Source organism: Pseudophryne corroboree, chromosome 9, assembly GCF_028390025.1.
Source record: "Pseudophryne corroboree isolate aPseCor3 chromosome 9, aPseCor3.hap2, whole genome shotgun sequence".
Taxonomy (NCBI): domain Eukaryota; kingdom Metazoa; phylum Chordata; class Amphibia; order Anura; family Myobatrachidae; genus Pseudophryne; species Pseudophryne corroboree.
This window is the reverse complement of record NC_086452.1, coordinates 279,012,585-279,033,243: the sequence shown is the minus strand read 5'-3', so window position 1 is coordinate 279,033,243 and position 20,659 is coordinate 279,012,585. Positions and strand designations below refer to the sequence as shown.

General features: G+C 44.4%; 1 protein-coding gene across 1 annotated transcript in view; it reads left to right on the top strand.

Annotated features, from left to right (window-relative positions):
* The window catches only part of FOXRED2 (FAD dependent oxidoreductase domain containing 2), an 804,453-nt gene that overhangs the window by 528,496 nt on the left and 255,298 nt on the right, over window positions 1-20,659 (top strand). Inside the window, exon 7 of the mRNA XM_063940315.1 lies at window positions 6,357-6,601. Coding sequence (XP_063796385.1) covers window positions 6,357-6,601 — 245 coding nt within the window. The remainder of the gene's footprint in view (window positions 1-6,356; window positions 6,602-20,659) is intronic.

Below are 20,659 nucleotides of genomic sequence, written 5' to 3'. Positions count from 1 at the left end.
GCCGGAAGACAGAAGCCGGTGACAGAAGCAAGAAGACTTCAAAAGCGGCGGCAGAAGACTCCAGTCTTCAAACTGAGGTAGCTCACAGCACTGCGCCATTGCTCCCACACTAAACCCACACACTCCGGTCACTGATGGGCGCAGGGGCGGGGCGCCCTGGGCAGCAATTAGGAACCTCTTGGCAAAAAGCAGCATATATGCAGTTGGGCACTGTATATATGCATGAGCCCCCGCCATTATTTTACACACAAACGCGGGACAGAAGCCCGCCACTGAGGGGGCGGGGCTTCTTCCTCAGCACTCACCAGCGCCATTTTCTCTCCACAGCTCCGCTGAGAGGAAGCTCCCCAGGCTCTCCCCTGCAGAAACACGGTAGAAGAGGGTAAAGAGAGAGGGGGGGGGGCACATAAATTAGGCGCAAAAAGTTTTTTTATATACAGCAGCTAGTGGGTTAACACTAAGTTACTGTGTGATTCCTGGGACATATAGCGCTGGGGTGTGTGCTGACATACTCTCTCTCTGTCTCTCCAAAGGGCCTTGTGGGGGAACTGTCTTCAAAAAAGAGCATCCCCTGTATGTGTGTGGTGTGTCGGTACGCTTGTGTCGACATGTTTGACGAGGAAGGCTATGTGGAAGCAGAGCGGGGGCAAATTAATGTGGGGTCGCCACCGACGGCGCCGACACCTGAGTGGATGGATATGTGGAAGGTTTTAAATGATAATGTTAAATCCTTGCATAAAAGGTTGGATAAAGTTGAAACCTTAGGACAGTCGGGGTCACAGCCCATGCCTGATCCTATGTCGGAGAGGCCGCCAGGGTCTCAGAAGCACCCACTATCCCAAATTGTTGACACAGACACCGACACGGAGTCTGACTCCAGTGTCGGCTATGATGATGCAAAGTTGCAGCCTAAATTGGCTAGAGCTATACGTTATATGATTATAGCAATGAAGGAGGTGTTGCACATCTCAGAGGAAACCCCAGTCCCTGACAAGAGGGTTCATATGTATGGGGAAAAAAGGCAGGAGGTGACCTTTCCCCCTTCACATGAGCTAAATGAGTTATGTGAAAAGGCTTGGGAATCTCCAGATAAAAAACTGCAGATTTCCAAACGGATGCTTATGGCGTATCCTTTCCCGCCAACGGACAGGTTATGCTGGGAATCCTCCCCTAGGGTGGACAAAGCTCTAACACGCTTATCCAAGAGGGTAGCCCTGCCGTCACAGGATACGGCCACCCTAAAAGATGCTGCGGATAGAAAGCAAGAGGGTACCCTGAAGTCCATTTACACACATTCAGGTACCTTACTAAGGACGGCAATTGCGTCGGCCTGGGTGTGTAGTGCTGTAGCAGCGTGGACGGATTCCTTATCTGAGGATCTGGATACCTTAGACAAGGATACTATATTAATGACCCTGGGGCATATAAAAGACGCTGTCCTGTATATGAGAGATGCTCAAAGAGACATTAGCCTACTGGGCTCTAGAATAAAGGCAATGTCGATTTCTGCCAGAAGGGTCCTGTGGACTCGGCAATGGACAGGCGATGCAGACTCAAAAAGGCACATGGAGGTTTTACCTTACAAGGGTGAGGAATTGTTTGGGGAGGGTCTCTCGGACCTGGTCTCCACAGCTACTGCTGGAAAGTCAAATTTTTTGCCATATGTTCCCTCACAACCTAAGAAAGCACCGTATTACCAAATGCAGTCCTTTCGTTCACAAAAAGGCAAGAAAGGCCGAGGTGCGTCCTTTCTTGCCAGAGGCAAGGGTAGAGGAAAAAAGCTGCACAACACAGCTAGTTCCCAGGAACAGAAGTCCTCCCCGGCCTCTACTGAATCCACAGCATGACGCTGGGGCTCCACAGGCAGAGCTAGGCCCAGTGGGGGCGCGTCTCCGAAATTTCAGCCATAAGTGGGTTCACTCCCAGGTGGATCCCTGGGTAATAGAGATTGTGTCTCAGGGATACAAGCTGGAATTCGAAGAGATGCCCCCTCACCGATACCTCAAATCGGCCCTGCCAGCTTCCACCCTTAGAGGGGGAAATTGTGTAAGCTGCTATTCACAAATTGTATCTTCAGCAGGTGGTGGTCAAGGTTCCCCTCCTTCAACAAGGAAAGGGTTATTATTCGACCATGTTTGTGGTTCCGAAACCGGACGGTTCGGTCAGACCCATATTGAATTTAAAATCCCTGAACATATACCTGAAAAGGTTCAAGTTCAAGATGGAATTGCTCAGAGCGGTCATCGCAAGCCTGGAAAGGGGGGGGGGGGTTTATGGTGTCTCTGGACATGAAGGATGCATACCTTCATGTCCCCATTTATCCACCTCATCAGGCGTACCTTAGATTTGTGGTACAGGATTGTCATTACCAATTCCAGACGTTGCCGTTTGGTCTCTCCACGGCACCGAGAATTTTCACCAAGGTAATGGCGGAAATGATGGTGGTCCTGCGAAAGCAAGGGGTCACAATTATCCCATACTTGGACGATCTCCTCATAAAGGCGAGGTCCAGAGAGCAGTTGCTGGTCAGCGTAGCACACTCTCGGGAAGTGTTACAACAGCACGGCTGGATTCTAAATATTCCAAAGTCGCAGCTGATTCCTACGACGCGTCTGCCCTTCCTGGGCATGATTCTGGACACAGAACAGAAGAATGTTTTTCTCCCGACGGAGAAGGCTCAGGAACTCATGACACTGGTCAGAGACCTCTTAAAACCAAAACAGGTGTCGGTGCATCACTGCACGCGAGTCCTGGGAAAGATGGTGGTACGAGGCCATTCCCTTCGGCAGGTTCCATGCGAGGACCTTTCAATGGGATCTGTTGGACAAGTGGTCCGGATCACATCTACAGATGCATTGGCTGATCACCCTATCCCCCAGGGCCAGGGTGTCTCTTCTGTGGTGGCTGCAGAGTGCTCACCTTCACGAGGGCCGCAGATTTGGCATTCAGGACTGGGTCCTGGTGACCACGGATGCAAGCCTCCGAGGGTGGGGGGCAGTCACACAGGGAAGAAATTTCTAAGGTCTGTGGTCAAGTCAGAAGACTTGCCTTCACATCAATATCCTGGAACTAAGGGCCATATACAACGCCCTAAGTCAAGCGGAGACCCTGCTTCGCGACCAATCGGTGCTGATTCAGTCAGACAACATCACCGCAGTGGCTCATGTAAACCGCCAAGGCGGCACAAGGGCGATGGCGGAAGCCACCAGAATTCTGGGCGGAGAATCATGTAAGAGCACTGTCAGCAGTGTTCATTCCGGGAGTGAACAACTGGGAAGCAGACTTCCTCAGCAGGCACGGCCTCCACCTGGGAGAGTGGGGACTTCATCAAGAAGTCTTCGCGCAGATTGCAAGTCGGTGGGAACTGCCACAGGTGGACATGATGGCATCCCGCCTCAACAAAAAGCTACAGAGGTATAGCACCAGGTCAAGAGACCCTCAGGCGATAGCTGTAGACGCACTAGTGACACCGTGGGTGTTCCAGTCGGTTTATGTATTTCCTCTTCTTCCTCTCATACCCAGGGTGCTGAGAATCATAAGAAAAAGAGTTCCGGATTGGCCAAGTAGGACTTGGTATCCAGAGCTGCAAGAAATGCTCACAGAGGACCCATGGCCTCTGCCTCTATGACAGGACCTGTTGCAACAGGGGCCCTGTCTGTTCCAAGACTTACCGCAGCTGCGTTTCACGGCATGGCGGTTGAACGCCGGATCCTAGTAGAAAAAGGCATTCCGGATGAGGTTATTCCTACGCTGATAAAGGCTAGGAAGGACGTGACGGCTAAACATTATCACCGTATATGGCGAAAATATGTTGCTTGGTGTGAGGCCAAGAATGCCCCTACGGAGGAATCTCCATCTGGGCCGTTTCCTTCACTTCCTACAGTCGGGAGTGACTTTGGGCCTAAAATTGGGATCCATTAAGGCCCAGATTTCGGCCCTATCCATTTTCTTTCAAATAGAACTGGCTTCTCTTCCTGAAGTCCAGACGTTTGTAAAGGGAGTGCTGCATGTGCAGCCTCCTTTTGTGCCTCCAGTGTCACCTTGGGATCTTAACGTGGTGTTGAGTTTCCTGAAGTCACACTGGTTTGAGCCACTCAAAACCGTGGAGTTAAAATTTCTCACCTGGAAGGTGGTCATGCTATTAGCCTTGGCTTCAGCTAGGCGTATGTCAGAATTAGCGGCTTTGTCACATAAAAGCCCCTATCTGGTTTTCCATATGGACAGGGCAGAATTGCGGACCCGTCCACAATTTCTGCCAAAAGTGGTGTCATCTTTTCATATGAACCAACCTATTGTGGTGCCTGTGGCTATGCGTGACTTGGAGGATTCTGAGTTACTTGATGTGGTCAGGGCTTTGAAAATTTACGTGGCCAGGACGGCTAGAGTCAGGAAAACTGAAGCGCTGTTTGTCCTGTATGCAACCAACAAGATTGGTGCCCCTGCTTCAAAGCAGACTATTGCTCGCTGGATTTGTAACATGATTCAGCAAGCGCATTCTATGGCTGGATTGCCGTTACAGAAATCGGTCAAGGCCCATTCTACGAGGAAAGTGGGCTCTTCTTGGGCGGCTGCCCGAGGGGTCTCGGCACTACAGCTGTGTTGAGCTACTATTTGGTCGGGTTCAAACACCTTTGCAAAATACTATAAGTTTGATACCCTGGCTGAGGAGGACCTCATGTTTGCTCAATCGGTGCTGCAGAGTCATCCGCACTCTCCCGCCCGTTTTGGAGCTTTGGTATAATCCCCATGGTCCTTACGGAGTCCCCAGCATCCTCTAGGACGTTAGAGAAAATAAGATTTTAAACCTACCGGTAAATCTTTTTCTCGTAGTCCGTAGAGGATGCTGGGCGCCCGTCCCAAGTGCGAACTTCTTCTGCAATACTTGTATATAGTTATTGCTTAAATAAGGGTTATGTTTGGTTGCATCAGGGTTGATCTGATGCTCCGTTGTTGTTCATACTGTTAACTGGGTAAGTTTATCACAAGTTATACGGTGTGATTGGTGTGACTGGTATGAGTCTTGCCCTGGATTCCAAAATCCTTTCCTTGTACTGTCAGCTCTTACGGGCACAGTTTCTCTAACTGAGGTCTGGAGGAGGGACATAGAGGGAGGAGCCAGAGCACACCAGTATCCAAATTCTTTCTTAAAGTGTCCTGTCTCCTGCGGAGCCCGTCTATTCCCCATGGTCCTTACAGAGTCCCCAGCATCCACTACGGACTACGAGAAATAGATTTACCGGTAAGTAAAATCTTATTATTATTTTTTTGTGAGAGCAACTACACTATGACAAAATTACAACACCGAGTTTGATGGTTCAGGTGTCATTCGATAGGGTGTGCGATGTAGATGTACAATAAGGTCACATCATTTTGATAAGTTGTCAGGTAGTTGAGGAATATCACGTCAAATTTATGATTTTTTTTCCTATAGAAAAAGTATTGAATGGTCTGTGTGCACATTTATTTGCTTGATTTTGAGCAACTGCTGACTAGTACAATATTATTGTGCTGGCAACCAACATATAAGGTGAGAAATGCCACTCATCACACAAAGAGTAATGCAGATAAATGTTCTGGTGCTAGGTACATTAAAAATCCCCCTTATTTTTTACATACCGAGCGCTACAGCATTTTTCTGTACTTCTTTAATCCTTAGTAGGTTTTTAATAATGGTCCAATTAGCATCTGGTTCGTTTTTTATTATACGTATATGTTTTGTATATTGAAATTCAGTGTTATAATAAATATATCATTATTGATTTTTATTGAAAACTTAAACTTAATGAATACAATTAATAAATTGGATAGCCCTTTTTTTACATGTGTTTTTTTTTTCAAGTACAGCTAACCCCGTTGTTGTTCATTTTCTGTTTTGTTAGTTGTTTGCAGACTTCTCTTTTTACTGCTGGATATTAACACCTTTGCTCAGCGCCCTGGGATGTTGTTCCATTAGTTTTCATGGAATCTTTGCAAAATACTGTATGTTATTGAAGCCCAAACCCAACTCAAAAATTACCATGCTATTATCACTATTACCATAAATATGGTTTCCTTGTCTTCAGTATACTGTGAAAAGATTTGCATATTAGTGGAGTCTTCATTTCATATTTGTTTGATGGAGCTTGAACTGGAAATAAATTGAATTAATGGTTATGGATCAGTTTTCTTTTAACGAGTGTATTTATAAAAAGAACCAAAAAAAAACCTGCAAAATGTAGTATGAAGTAGTATATTGTTGTTGATTCCAAAGAACAAGCTCTACAGATTTGACTAAATTTTCAAAGTTTTATTACTGTAACGTATGTACACAAACTACAGTGAATTAATTTCCTTTATGTATGTTTTTTGTACTCTAGGAACTCTAATACCTTTGAGTACTTAGAGGAGGTACAAGCAGGAGTTCTGCCCATGTTAGAGAAAAATACAGGGAGAAAAACATATGATGTAGGACTCTTTGTACTTGTTATGGAATATGGAAAGAACTTTTCTGGGCCAGACAAAGATGTATTTCGCTATAATCGGGCTATTGGTGAGGCAAAAATAGCTTGGCGCTCCAACTTCTTGCATCCTGTGATTTACTACTACAAACATCTTCCATCAGGTAATGAGATATTTTGACAATGTCCGTTAAAAATTAATGCTTTAGTATGAATGTCTATTTAGCTTCTAATGCTACTTTCCTGCAAATACTTAAAAGTTTTAATAAATGTTAATTGACCTTATATACACTGTATATTTCATACCTTTTATTCCTCATATCTAATTCAAAATTTTCTTTTTCACGTTAAAATGCAGTAATATGCATTCCATAGACGTAAATGTTGTCATATTTAGATAATACCATGATTAAAACATAATATACATCCTAACTCCAAATCAGCATTACCAGATCTTTCATATGGATTTCAGTGTTTCACCATGGTCTCATTTCCTAGGCTTCTTTTAGCTCATTTTACACCACCAAGTGCACTGATATTTAGTAGGGATGAGCGGGTTCCCTGAGAACCAAACTCCTGTGAACTTAGGGACCCGAGCCCAGATCCGAGTCTGGCTCGGTTTTTCGTACCTGACTCGGATTTGAAAATGAGGCAAAACGTAATCATCCTGCTGTTGGATATCGCGGGGGTTATAAATTCTATATATGTCCCGGTGATCAGCGCCATTGTGTTCCTTCTGTGCTGCTGTAGTTGGGGACGGAGCAGGAAAGAGCAGAGGGGGGCAGGAGAGAGCAGATGGGGGCAGGACAGAGCAGTGCTGCTTGTGTAGGTGTGCTGTCAGTCACTATGTAGGGCTCTGCACAGTACAGTAGTGCACTACACTAGCATACTGTGGCTGTGTATTGGACAGACCAGGTGTTGTTCTCTGTCTATAATAGGCTGTGTACTGCTGTACACTAGTGCTATATATCGGTGTGTGATCCAAAGCCAGAGATATATTTAATTGGTGCGTCACTCTGATTACTAGTACTGCGACTGCAGTTCATTAACACTACTGCTATATGTATATATATATATATATATATAGGCAGGCACTAAGAACACTCAGAGATGATACCTCTATCGTCATCAGACCAGCAGATAAGGGAGAGAGCGATCGTTGTGCAGGAGTGGGGTGACTATAACAGAGAGATCTGCAGACAATTAGCCGATACCTCCACCTATTTAGGTTGTGCTACTAACCCCATCCCCAATTTCAAAAACCAAGTAGACTGGCTATTACAACATAGCCTCCAATCCAAGTGGATTGATAAACACACTTTTGATTTTCTCACAGTCACCCACCCAGTCAATACATAGTCAGGACATCAGTAGCATCAACAGCAGCATCAAGAAGGAACCAGGACCTGCATAGAGCCTCCCAGGCCCCCTATATATACCTATGTGCTAATGGATAAATTAATAATGCGCCTCAGTGGCCGCCGCGTCACTTCCGGTACAACCGGAAGTTGCGTTTCGTCGTGCGCCTCACTGTATAAACATACCAGTCAGCCAACAGTATATAACAGTATTTAACACCCCTGATACAGCCTTGTTACTAACATAAGCCCCTGAGTCCCGCCGCGATCAGCCACACAATGTCCTCGGCTGGACAGCTAGTCGCTATGGCAACGCGTGATGCCGCTATGTCACTTCCGGTCTAAACCGGAAGTTATGCGTTCCACGCTCGTAGCGTTTTGCGTTCCAAGCAGTAACTGTATGTAATGACAGGAGGTGGGGCCTTAGCAGCCATGTATGGGGCACAAAGAAAATAGGTGAACAGAATTATATATAATTATATGTAAAGGGATGTTACAGATCGGTATACCGGGACCTGGGAGACCACACATACCAAAATACATATAGGTCAAATTTCACATATATTATGGTGTGCGCTACGCGCGTCACACTGGTAAGTGACAGTAATACTGCTGTATACCAAACATAATTGAAATCAATATATATGCATAAATGGTACCCTGTGCGATCCAACGCTCTAGGGATATATATTTAAATGCGCTACAGAGCCTCAGAGCAGAGGGACTGCCCACTCGGATCAAGTCAGAGTCAGCCCAAACCTACCTTTGGACACATATTAGAAACCCAGCTGAGGCATATAATGTGATGGTACCGACAGTATGCCATGTGCAGATGAACCCGCAGAACAATAGTATATTAATGCGTACTCCAGTATAACCGCCGGTCTGTATATGGAATTGGAGCAGTGCTATAAAACGTCCAAAAATGAGTACATTCATTCTAAGTAATTGTACATTAACGCGTCGGCATAGTCCATGGGAGGGAGTGCCGACGTGGACCAAGTCACAAAAGGGCCAACTTGGGTCTTAATCAGGTGGATCTGTGGCAGATTGCCAAAGGGAATAATGCGGGTTGAGACGGAACGTCCACTCGACTATCTGAGAAATATCAAGAGAGGATTATTTTCGTTCATCCCTCTGGGGGAAATAATGTCTAGTCTGTGGATCCAATAGCTTTCCCTTCTTTTCAATGTCAGGATGCGATCTCCTCCTCGGACGGGTGGTGGTACCCATTTAATCAGCTTACACCTGAGATTGGATACCTGGTGTTGATGTGCCAAAAAATGTCTTGGTACCGGTTGTTCTGCCTTCTAGGATTCAATGGCCTGGTGGATGGTAGTCCTGTGATTGGCCATCCTATCCAATTTGACAGATAGACCACTTGATGAGGCCACATTGAGCCTCCTCTCCCGTGACCTGTCTTTTGTGCCCATGTGTCCACATAAACCGTTTGAGACGGCCATTGACATGTACAAATTTGGGCGCAAACTTAGGCTCCTTGAACACTACGGGGATACCAGCCTTGACAATAGGTCCCCTTTTCGTCTACCATCGACATACGATCCACCCTCCTCCAACCCCAGTATAAAGACGTACATCCGATTGGTTGAACAAGATATCAGCTCAGGTACCCCCAGGAAGCCCTATGACAACCTATCCAAACAGGAAAGGCAGGCACTAAGAACACTCAGAGATGATACCTCTATCGTCATCAGACCAGCAGATAAGGGGGGAGCGATCATTGTGCAGGAGTGTGGTGACTATAACAGAGAGATCTGCAGACAATTAGCCGATACCTCCACCTATTTAGGTTGTGCTACTAACCCTATCCCCAATTTCAAAAACCAAGTAGACCGGATAATTACAACATAGCCTCCAATCCAAGTGGATTGATAAACACACTTTTGATTTCCTCACAGTCCCCCACCCTGTGTGTCCCATTATATACACTTTACCTAAAGTCCACAAGACACTCTCTCACCCACCAGGTAGGCCAATCATTTCGGCAAGACACTCATTGTTGCAACCACTGGCAGTTTACGTGGATTCATTTTTGCAACCAATAGTACAACAGTCAGATAGCTACATCAGGGGACACCATGGACTTTCTCACCAAACTCTCCGATCTACCACAATTAAGTGGAGATGTCAGATTGGCAACTATGGACGTATGCTCACTGTACACCATCATTCCGCACGAAGACAGACTGCAAACACTGAGGGAGGCCCTCATTGCCCACCATCCGGCTAATCCACCGATTGACTTTATTATTCAACTAGCTGAAGCAGTTCTGAAGCTTAATCACTTTTCCTACCTTGACAAGTATTACGTACAACAATCCGGGACCGCTATGGGTTCTAATTTGGCGCCGGCATACACAAATATTTTCATGGCGGCCTACGAGAAGAAGCACATCCTACCAACATATGGGGCTCACATTTTGATGTACAAACGTTTCATCGATGATATCTTTATTCTCTGGACTGGGACGACTGAGATGTTCAACCAGATGGTCAAGGTGCTAAATGAACTGGAAAACCCGGTGAAATTCACACACCAGATTGATGACCACCACATTAATTTCCTTGACATCACGGTCTCCATAGAAGACCATGTGATCAGCACGACACTCTTCAGGAAGCCCACCGACAGGAACACCCTCCTTCTCTCCACCAGCCAACATCCACCAGCACTCAAAGAGAATCTGCCCATCTCACAATTTTTGAGAGTTATGCGGAACAATTCCAACCCAGTGAACATGGAACAACAGTTGCAGGATATGTCGCTGAGATTCCGATACTCGGATGGCTGTATACAACGATGTCTACACAAAGCCCGTATAAAATTTACAGCACTGGACACCACCAATATGAGTCCCAGCATCGTGGCCTCAAGTCCAAACACCAACACTGATAGAATGGTTTTTACCACAACGTTTGACAGTCAGTCCGGTAACATCAGTAAAGCCCTCCGCAAGAGGTGGCCCATCATCACAACAGATACTTCGCTGAAGGCAAAAAATACACGACCTCCAATGATGGCATACCGAAAAGCACCGAACCTTAAGCAACTTCTATTGAGACCAACAGCTACCCCGACCGTCCCTAGTAGGACAACATGGCTGCAAGAGCAGAAACCGGGATGTTTCAAATGCACTGGCTGCACCACGTGCCGGAGCATGCTCACCGGCCCTACCTTTCCCCATCCACACTCCGGACGTCCAATTAAGATCAAATACAAATTACACTGATGGACCACGTCATTTACATTCTTACATGTTCATGCGGGCTATATTATGTCGGGATAACATCAAGACGGTTCCGTGATAGGATGGCCAATCACAGGACTACCATCCACCAGGCCATTGAATCCAAGAAGGCAGAACAACCGGTACCAAGACATTTTTTGGCACATCAACACCAGGTATCCAATCTCAGGTGTAAGCTGATTGACTGGGTACCACCACCCATCCGAGGAGGAGATCGCATCTGGACATTGAAAAGAAGAGAAGCTATTGGATCCACAGACTAGACACTATTTCCCCCAGAGGGATGAACGAAAATAATCCTCTCTCGATATTTCTCAGATAGTCGAGTGGACGTTCCGTCTCAACCCGCATTCTTCCCTTTGGCAATCTGCCACAGATCCACCTGATTAAGACCCAAGTTGGCCCTTTTGTGACTTGGTCCACGTCGGCACTCCCTGCCATGGACTATGCCGACGTGTTAATGTACAATTACTTATAATGAATGTACTCATTTTTAGATGTTTTATAGCACTGCTCCAATTCCGTATACAGACCGGCTGTTATACTGGAGTACGCATTAATATACTATTGTTCTGCGGGTTCATCTGCACATGGCATACTGTCGGTACCATCACATTATATGCCTCAGCTGGGTTTCTAATATGTGTCCAAAGGTAGGTTTGGGCTGACTCTGACTTGATCCGAGTGGGCAGTCCCTCTGCTCTGAGGCTCTGTAGTGCATTTAAATATATATCCCTAGAGCGTTGGATCGCACAGGGTACCATTTATGCATATATATTGATTTCAATTATGTTTGGACTCTGAGTATAGGAAGCGAAACACTTCACCACTTCGCCGCAGACAAATGTATAAATCCGTTGGTTTTGATTATGCTGTAATGGCTACGGGATTAAGACGATAACATACTGTAGAAAATTCCTAATCTTGAGAGGCAATAGTGAACTTGTAACACACATCCATTTGCGACAGTGTACACTACTGGTTTTACAGTAGTGTTTTGTCTGCGGGACTCGGACGCTCACATACAGTATTCATAAAGTATTGTAGATGGATCATATACTGTATGCTGTACTACTGTATTTGCGTCGGTGTCGTACTGTATATACTGTACAGTACTGTATTAAATAATGCAGCGTAATGAGTACAGTATTTGCTGTATGCAGCGTAATGAGACGCCTTAGTAAAGTAGTCCTTATTATGTATGTCAGTATTGTATTTTACGGGAGACCACACGCATGCGCAGTGGTGATTGTAAAAAGCGACATCTGGTGGCTGATCGCAGGTATTACACGTAAAGGTAACGCCAAACGTCAAATGTCTGTCTCCGTGCGATTAGATAGCCTCTCTGTGGCTAGGCGCGCCTCGCTACGCCACAGTACGCTGCGTATGGTCGAACGGGCCAACCGCCGCGGCCACTCAAGATAAAGGTGGCTACATCTGTATATAGCAGTATTACTGTCACTTACCGGTGTGACGCGCGTAGCAAACACCATAATGTATGTGAAATTTGACCTATATGTATTTTGGTATGTGTGGTCTCCCAGGTCCCGGTATACCGATCTATAACATCCCTTTACATATAATTATATATAATTATGTTCACCTATTTTCTTTGTGCCCCATACGTGGCTGCTAAGGCCCCACCTCCTGTCATTACATAGTTACTGCTTGGAACGCAAAACGCTACGAGCGTGGAACGCATGACTTCCGGTTTAGACCGGAAGTGACATAGCGGCATCACGCGTTGCCATAGCGACCAGCGGTCCAGCCGAGGACATTCTGCGGCTGATCGCGGCGGGACTCAGAGGCTTTTGTTAGTAACAAGGCTGTATCAGGGGTGTTAAATACTGTTATATACTGTTGGCTGACTGGTATGTTTATACAGTGCGGCGCCCGATGGAACGCAACATTTCCGGTTGTACCGAAAGTGACGCGGCGGCCACTGAGGTGCATGATTCATTTATCCATTAGCACATAGGTATATATAGGGGGCCTGGGAGGCTCTATGCAGGTCCTGGTTCCTTCTTGATGCTGCTGTTGATGCTACTGATGTCCTAACTATGTATTGACTGGCGTATACCTTGAGAAAGGTCCGAGTATAGGACCGAAACGTTGGTGAGCCCCTTCTGTGTATATATACTTTTTTTGTGACATGAAGTTACATGGAACCAAGTTTTTGAATAAATGACTTTATTGCTTACATCTGATTACGCAAGTCTGGAGAGTGCTATCTTTTTCCACTGGTATGTGGAGAAACACTGTAATATACATATATATATATATATATATATATATATATCTGTGTGATCCCTAGCCAAACATATTTATTTCATTGGTGCTTCACTCTGATTACTGGTACTGTGGCTGCTGTACACTAACACTACTGCTATATATCTGTGTGTGATCCCTATCCAAAAATATATTTAATTGGTGCGTCACTCTGATCACTAGTACTGCAGCTGCCGTACTTTAACACTACTGCTGTATAAATATCTGTGTGTGACCAATAGCCAAAAATATATTTAATCGGTGCATCACTCTGATTACTAGTAATGCAGCTACCGTACACTAACACTACTGCTATATAGAAACATAGAAACATAGAATTTGTCGGCAGATAAGAACCACTTGGCCCATCTAGTCTGCCCCTTTTTTTTTATCTCTAACCTTAATTGATCCTTATTTCTTTGTAAGGATATCCTTATGTCTATCCCATGCATGTTTAAATTGCTCTACTGTCTTAGCCTCTACCACCTCTGATGGGAGGCTATTCCACTTGTCCACTACCCTTTCTGTGAAATAATTTTTCCGCAAATTTCCCCTGAACCTCCCCCCCTCCAGTCTCAGTGCATGTGCTCGTGTCCTATTGCTTCTCTTCATTTGGAGAATGTTTCCCTCCTGGACTTTGTTAAAACCCTTGATATATTTGAAAGTTTCTATCATGTCCCCCCTTTCCCTTCTCTGCTCCAAACTATACATATTGAGATTTCTTAGTCTTTCTGGGTATGTTTTGTGATGTAGGCCATGCACCATTTTAGTTGCCCTTCTTTGTACAGTTTCTAATGTATTAATATCCTTTTGAAGATATGGCCTCCAGAATTGAACACAGTATTCTAGATGAGGCCGTACCAATGACCTATACAGTGGCATTATTACTTCTTTCTTTCTGCTGCTGATTCCTCTCCCAATGCAGCCAAGCATCTGACTAGCCTTCCTCATTGCTTTGTTACATTGCTTACCTGCCTTTAAGTCATCTGAAATAGTGACTCCTAGATCCCTTTCCTCCTCAGTAGTTTCCAGTATAGTGCCATTAATACTATATTTAGCCTTTGGATTTTTGAGACCCAAGTGCATGATTTTGCATTTTTTGGCATTAAACTGTAATTGCCACACTCTTGACCATTCCTCTAGTCTACCTAGAACATCAATCATTTGTTTTACCCCACCTGGTGTGTCTACCCTGTTTCATACCTTTGTGTCATCTGCAAACAGGCATACTTTCCCTTTAATGCCATTTGCAATGTCACCAATAAAGATATTAAAAAGCACTGGTCCAAGTACAGATCCCTGGGGTACTCCACTGGTAACATTTCCCTCCTGTGAATGCACTCCGTTTACCACAACTCTCTGTTTTCTATCCTTCAACCAAGATCTTATCCATTCAATAATCCTAATATCCAATCCCAAACTTTCAAGTTTATTTAGCAGTCTGCGATGTGGAACAGTGTCAAAAGCCTTACTAAAGTCTAGATCAGCTATATCCATGGCTCCTTTATCCATCACTTTAGTCACACAGTCAAAAAAGTCAATAAGATTTGTTTGACATGATCTCCCCCCAGTGAATCCATGCTGTTTGGGATCCTGTAAATTGCTGGATTTGATATAATCTACAACTCTTTCTTTTAAGAGTGTTTCCATCAATTTCCCTACTCTTTGATCTGTAGTTGTTTGCCTCTTCCTTGCTTCCACTTTTGTGCAGTGGGACTACGTTTGCTCATTTCCAGTCCTCTGGAATTACTCCTGTAGCTAATGACTGGTTGAATAATTCTGTCAATGGTGCTACCAGCACCTCTTTAAGTTCTTTTAGTATCCTTGGATGTATCCCATCTGGCACCATAGATTTGTCCAATTTCAGCTTTGAGAGTTCTGTTAGGACCTTCTCCTCTGTAAATGTACTTGTGTCATTTTCCTGAATATCCCTGAAACTTAACTGTGGCCCCTTCCCCTCTCTTTCAGTAGTAAATACTGAGCAAAAATAATTATTAAGATGATCTGCTATTAAATTGTCTCCCTCAACAAGACTCCCAGTGTCTGTCTTTAGTTTTATTATTCTGCCTTTTGTTTTTCTCCTTTCGCTTATATACCTAAAAAAAGTTTTGCCTCCTTTACCCACTGACTGGGCCATTTTCTCCTCAGCTTGTGCCTTTGCACATCTGATTACCTTCTTAGTATCCTTCTGTCTAACAAGATATATCTCTTTGTCTTCATTATTTTGTGTCTGCTTATATTTCCTAAAAGCCATCTTTTTTGCTTTCACAATATTTGCTACTTCTTTTGCAAACCTCACTGGCTTCCTTTTCCTTGTGTTCTTCCTAACACTTTTGATACAAAGGTCTGTTGCCTTTAATATTACACATTTTAATGTTTCTCACCTCTCCTGCACGGCTTCCCAGTTCCTCCACTCTACCAAAGAATCGCTTACACATTTTCCCATCCCTACAAAATCAGCCTTCCTAAAATCCAACACCTTTGTTTTTGTATGGGATGAGTCAGTCTCTGTCTTTATGCTGAACCATACTGCTTGATGATCACTGGATCCCAGGTTTTCACCCACTTTTACGTCCGATATTCTGTCTCCATTTGTAAGTATTAAGTCTAATATAGCGTCTTTCCGAGTGGGCTGCCTCACCAATTGGTGGAGGGATGCTCCCTGAAGGGAATTTAAAATGTCCCTACTTCTAGTGGAACTAGCAACCAACACTTCCCAGTTTACATCGGGAAGATTAAAGTCTCCCATGATTATTACCTCTCCTTTTAATGCCATTTTAGTTATGTCCTGCAATAGGTACTTGTCGAGTTCCTCTTTCTGAGCTGGTGGCCTGTATATCACGCCAATATGAATACTCGACTTTTCCCCTGTTTCTATGGTCACCCAAAGGGCCTCAGTTTTTTCTTCAATACTTTGTATTTATGTAGTATTTATGCATTTTTTTACATACATTGCTACCCCTCCTCCGATTTTTCCAATTCTGTCGCAAATAGTTATGGACATAAGAAGTTTATGGACATTTACTTTTATTTGCACTTTATTATCCATGCGGCGGGAAACCTAGTTTCCCACCCACCTGAGCAGTTGGAAATAGTCACAGCCCACCTGTATGAATCAACCTATGACCTTTTGTTATAATGCGAAGACGAATTCCTGTGTCCAATGAACAATAAGAATATAGGGACCATTGTACTGTATTATGTGTAGGGTATAAAAGGACAAGCCACTCTGAGCCAGCTCTCTATTCTCTTCAACGGTTCTCATTGCTGATAATCGGGAGCTGGATATCCAGAGGCGCATGCGATTGTTTCCCTTGAGCGTAAGTTTCTCCGCAATCATATTGCCTTTCTTGTTATTGTGAGCCATATCTCTCTCTCTCTCTCTCCTCTCCTCTTTCTCTCTCTTTTCCTATCAAAGTGTTATTGTACTGCTATTGTATTTCATGTGTAGTTATCTGGTTAGGAATTCTATGTTATTTTGGTAGTGTATAACTTGTATTGTATTATTCTTTTTGAACGTTCATTCATATACTAAAAGGCGTTAGACCCTTAGACCGGTATTTGACTGTTTATTATATTACTAAGGGGTTCTCTGAGCGTCACCTACGCTCATATAGCTTTTAAACTAACAAGGTTACACTGTGTTGCATTTACATCTTATCACTGCACTAGAGTTTACAGTATATGTACATTGTTTATGGTATAGTTATAAAGGTTTAACATTGTGAACATCAGCGCCGCTTGTGATCTCCTCGTGGTCCCAAGCATCCGCTTCGCAAGTAACATATCATTACGTTAGTCGGCAGCCTATAGCGTGCCTGCCTGTGATCTCTTGGCCGTAAGCGAACGTGACACTCGAGCATCTCGACTACGGCTAAGCGATTGTTACGCAACGTGCGTACCCATACGGTACACCATACGCCAATAGCGTACTGTGGTCTTCCACCTTTTAGAGGGTTTTAAGTAAGATAAATATTCAGCTTTATCAATTGGCAGCTCGTCCGTCCTTCACATATCTGTACTAGGTAATTTCAGCAGACATTATCCATCAGCAAAGGGCGGGAGGTCAAATTCCTCGTAGTGCTGTCTGGATAAGCGTCTGCTTCACTTAGTAAAGGGTGCTGAAGGAATCCGGAACCGGAGGTAAGAACAATACGCTAGTGTCTTTTAAAACTGTTTATTTCTGTCTTGCGTACGCACGCACGCATATATCTGCATTTCTTTCCATTCGTGTATTTTCATATCACTCTCCTGTTTGCCATTTCACAATTGTTAACGGGCTAAGAAAGATTTGTTGCTATCAGTAGTTAAAGAGTAAAGGTAATACATTTAAGGGGTAATTTGTAAAGCACACACACAGCTTTACCTAAAGATACAAGGAGAGATCTGTGTGGTGCTCGGTAGATGATCGAGGATCACCTACATTGATAAACGTGTTAATTGTGTTACGGTGGATATCTGCCTTGCGTACCCGTGTCTCCAACAAAAGGCTGAGACTCGCGTACGCAACCCAAAGGCCGACGCACGCAGCGTATATTACGCAACGGAGTGTCCGGGTACGCCCACGTAACATCACACGATAGTATTATTTTAACAGGCGAAAAGGTGGCAACGCGATAAATAGCGCAAGTCAATTTTAGTGTCCGAAATTTAAACTAATAGATCCTTCTCTAAATTTACGACTCATCTGGTCTAAAGGAAAGAAATTTCTGCGCAGAACTAGAAACAAAAGTAAAGTGTACATGTGGTGAGTGAGTGTTTGCATATATAAGTTTCTACAATTTTTTGAGGTTGAACCAAAGGAAATTCGAGTTCTCGTGAGGTACATACATGTAAGTGACGTGCATGGTGGCTAGGGAGGCATCCCTTGTTAAACATAAAATTTGAGCATTAGAGTATAGCAGACCAGGAGGTCCAGAACAGACCAGGAGGTCCAGGTACAGCAGACAAGGAAGTCCGCTATAAATAGAGACAAGTAGCCCAACACCAGGAAGGGTTGGTGCGGAACCCATATAGGCCATAAAGCTCAGGCTGAAGGAATTCGCAGCTGCTAAATTTCAATTCCACTGGTCGCTCCGCACATAAGATTAGTTGCTTATGTGCTGAACGATTGTACCGCACGTGATTGTGTGCATTAGTTAGTAATTTGACCCAGTACCATTTGCGTACGAACGGGGTCATAAACGCTATTTGTACATTCTAACGTGATTTGTGTAATTTTTTTTATTTTAAGGAAGGTTCGCTGGTCACTCAGGAACTATCCAGCAACCAATAGTTACTGGAAAGAGTAAGTGCTCTGCGGATCACCCTCGCATGTTCCAGTAAATAGCGGTTCAGGTCGCAGGGGCCATGGGTCGAGTACGCCAGCGCTAAGGCAGTGTGTGGGCGTATTGGTCGGCGTGGGCGAGTGAGTGGGGTACTCGGTAAACCGCCACCGTCGGCCTATCTTGAACATCTTGGTTTTTGTAAGGGTTCGCTGAAGACCCTGATTGAAGGTCAGAGGTAGTGAAAGCAACACCTGCAAGTTATGGGGGCCAGTTGTTCAGGTAGGGGGCGATCAACCTCGGTTCGGGTTGATTCAGTAAACCGACCAATCGGGTCGGCAAGGTATGTAATGTGTGAAAAATATGGTTCACACACAGAGGTTTTATGTGATGAATGGGAAAGAATGACTGTACATGACGGGGAGAAGTTCCCAAGAGTAGGCAGCTTTAGCCCAGATGTGTTACTAAATCTAAGGATAAGGATATGTCTCATTAAATCAGCAAAGAGACGGATCAAACATTATGATTATTTGCAGTTATGGCAACAGGAGGGTGAAATTCAGAGAGGATTGGCTCAGGCGGCGGGATCTAACCCTATCAGGAAACTGATAGCTACGGCACCACCGCCACCTTACATACCAGGAGAGAAATTGGTTGCGGAGAATGACGCACTAGGGTGTAATAAACAAGCACTTAGTAACTGTATAAATGTTAAGGATAATGTTAATAAGTTAACTAATGCAAATATTAACCCGTGCAAGTTGTACCCTGTTCTAAACTTTCCCCAGGAGTGTGATCAAGAGGACGAATCGACAACAATATCAGCACTCTCTCTAGCAGCCACCATATCAGAAACAGCAGTGGGCACGGCCCAACCCGTAAGATTAGTATCAAAGGCCCCTAGCGGAGGGACAGGTGAGGTCGTATCAACGGGTAAGTACGGCACCATACACTATGCTGAAACTATTTCACCACAAGCTGTAGAATCTATTCAGAAGGATGTTAGTAGACTTAATCCCGTTAGGGTAATAGCAGTGCCAAATGGGAAAACTGACACTACAGGAATCACTCCTGTCAGGAACATTGCCATGTACAGCCCGTTTTCCCGAATGGAATTAAGAACCATAGTGTCTGAATTCCCTGATCCTAGAAAAGATCTAGTTGCTAGTCAGAAATACATCAGAGACCTAGGGAACACTGTAGAGCCCAATAACAAAGACTGGCAGATATTGCTGAGGGCATGTTTACCCTCCAATGTCGACTCAGCTCAATTTTTAGCTGACTGTGGATTGGATCAGGATGTACCCCTTACGGATGTGTACAACCAAGACAATGTAAAAAGAATAAATTTACAATTAAAAGAGTATTTTCCAGCTGTAGTTAAATGGAACAAAATTTTCTCCATTAAACAAAAAGAGTCAGAGACAGCTTCAGAATATTTTCACAGGGCATTACTAGAAATGGCTAAATACACAGGCATATAAGACATTAAAACAAACATAAATCATAGAGAAGTAGCAGTATCTGTGCTAATGGATGGTTTAAAAGAAGCATTAAAGACAAGGGTACAGACCACGCAACCATGTTGGCGAGGTCTGTCGGTGGCTACTTTGAGAGAGGCAGCTGTTGATCATGATCGGAATATCACCAGACACAGGGAATTACAAAGTGATAAGTTAATGTCCGTAAGTATACAGGCCCTGACCACAAGGCAACCTTTGTATAAATCACCAGACCCTATGGCTAAGTCAAATGTGGTAACTTGTTATTTTTGTCATAGACATGGACACATGGCACGAGACTGTAGAGCGAAAAACACACAAATATCATATCAACCCCCTAGACAACGACATGACACACAAAATTGGGATCAGGGTCCGCAGAAACGGAGTTATGAGCCAAATGCAGGAGAAACAAAAAGATATCCCCCGAACAGAGACTGGCAAGCCTCTGGTAGTTCCCAGTTAACCCCCTCTCAAGTAGTTGCTGCCAGCGGGATTCAGGGAGGTCACCATACCCAATAGGGGTGTGGCCACACCTGTAATCTGCAGCCAGTAAAATTG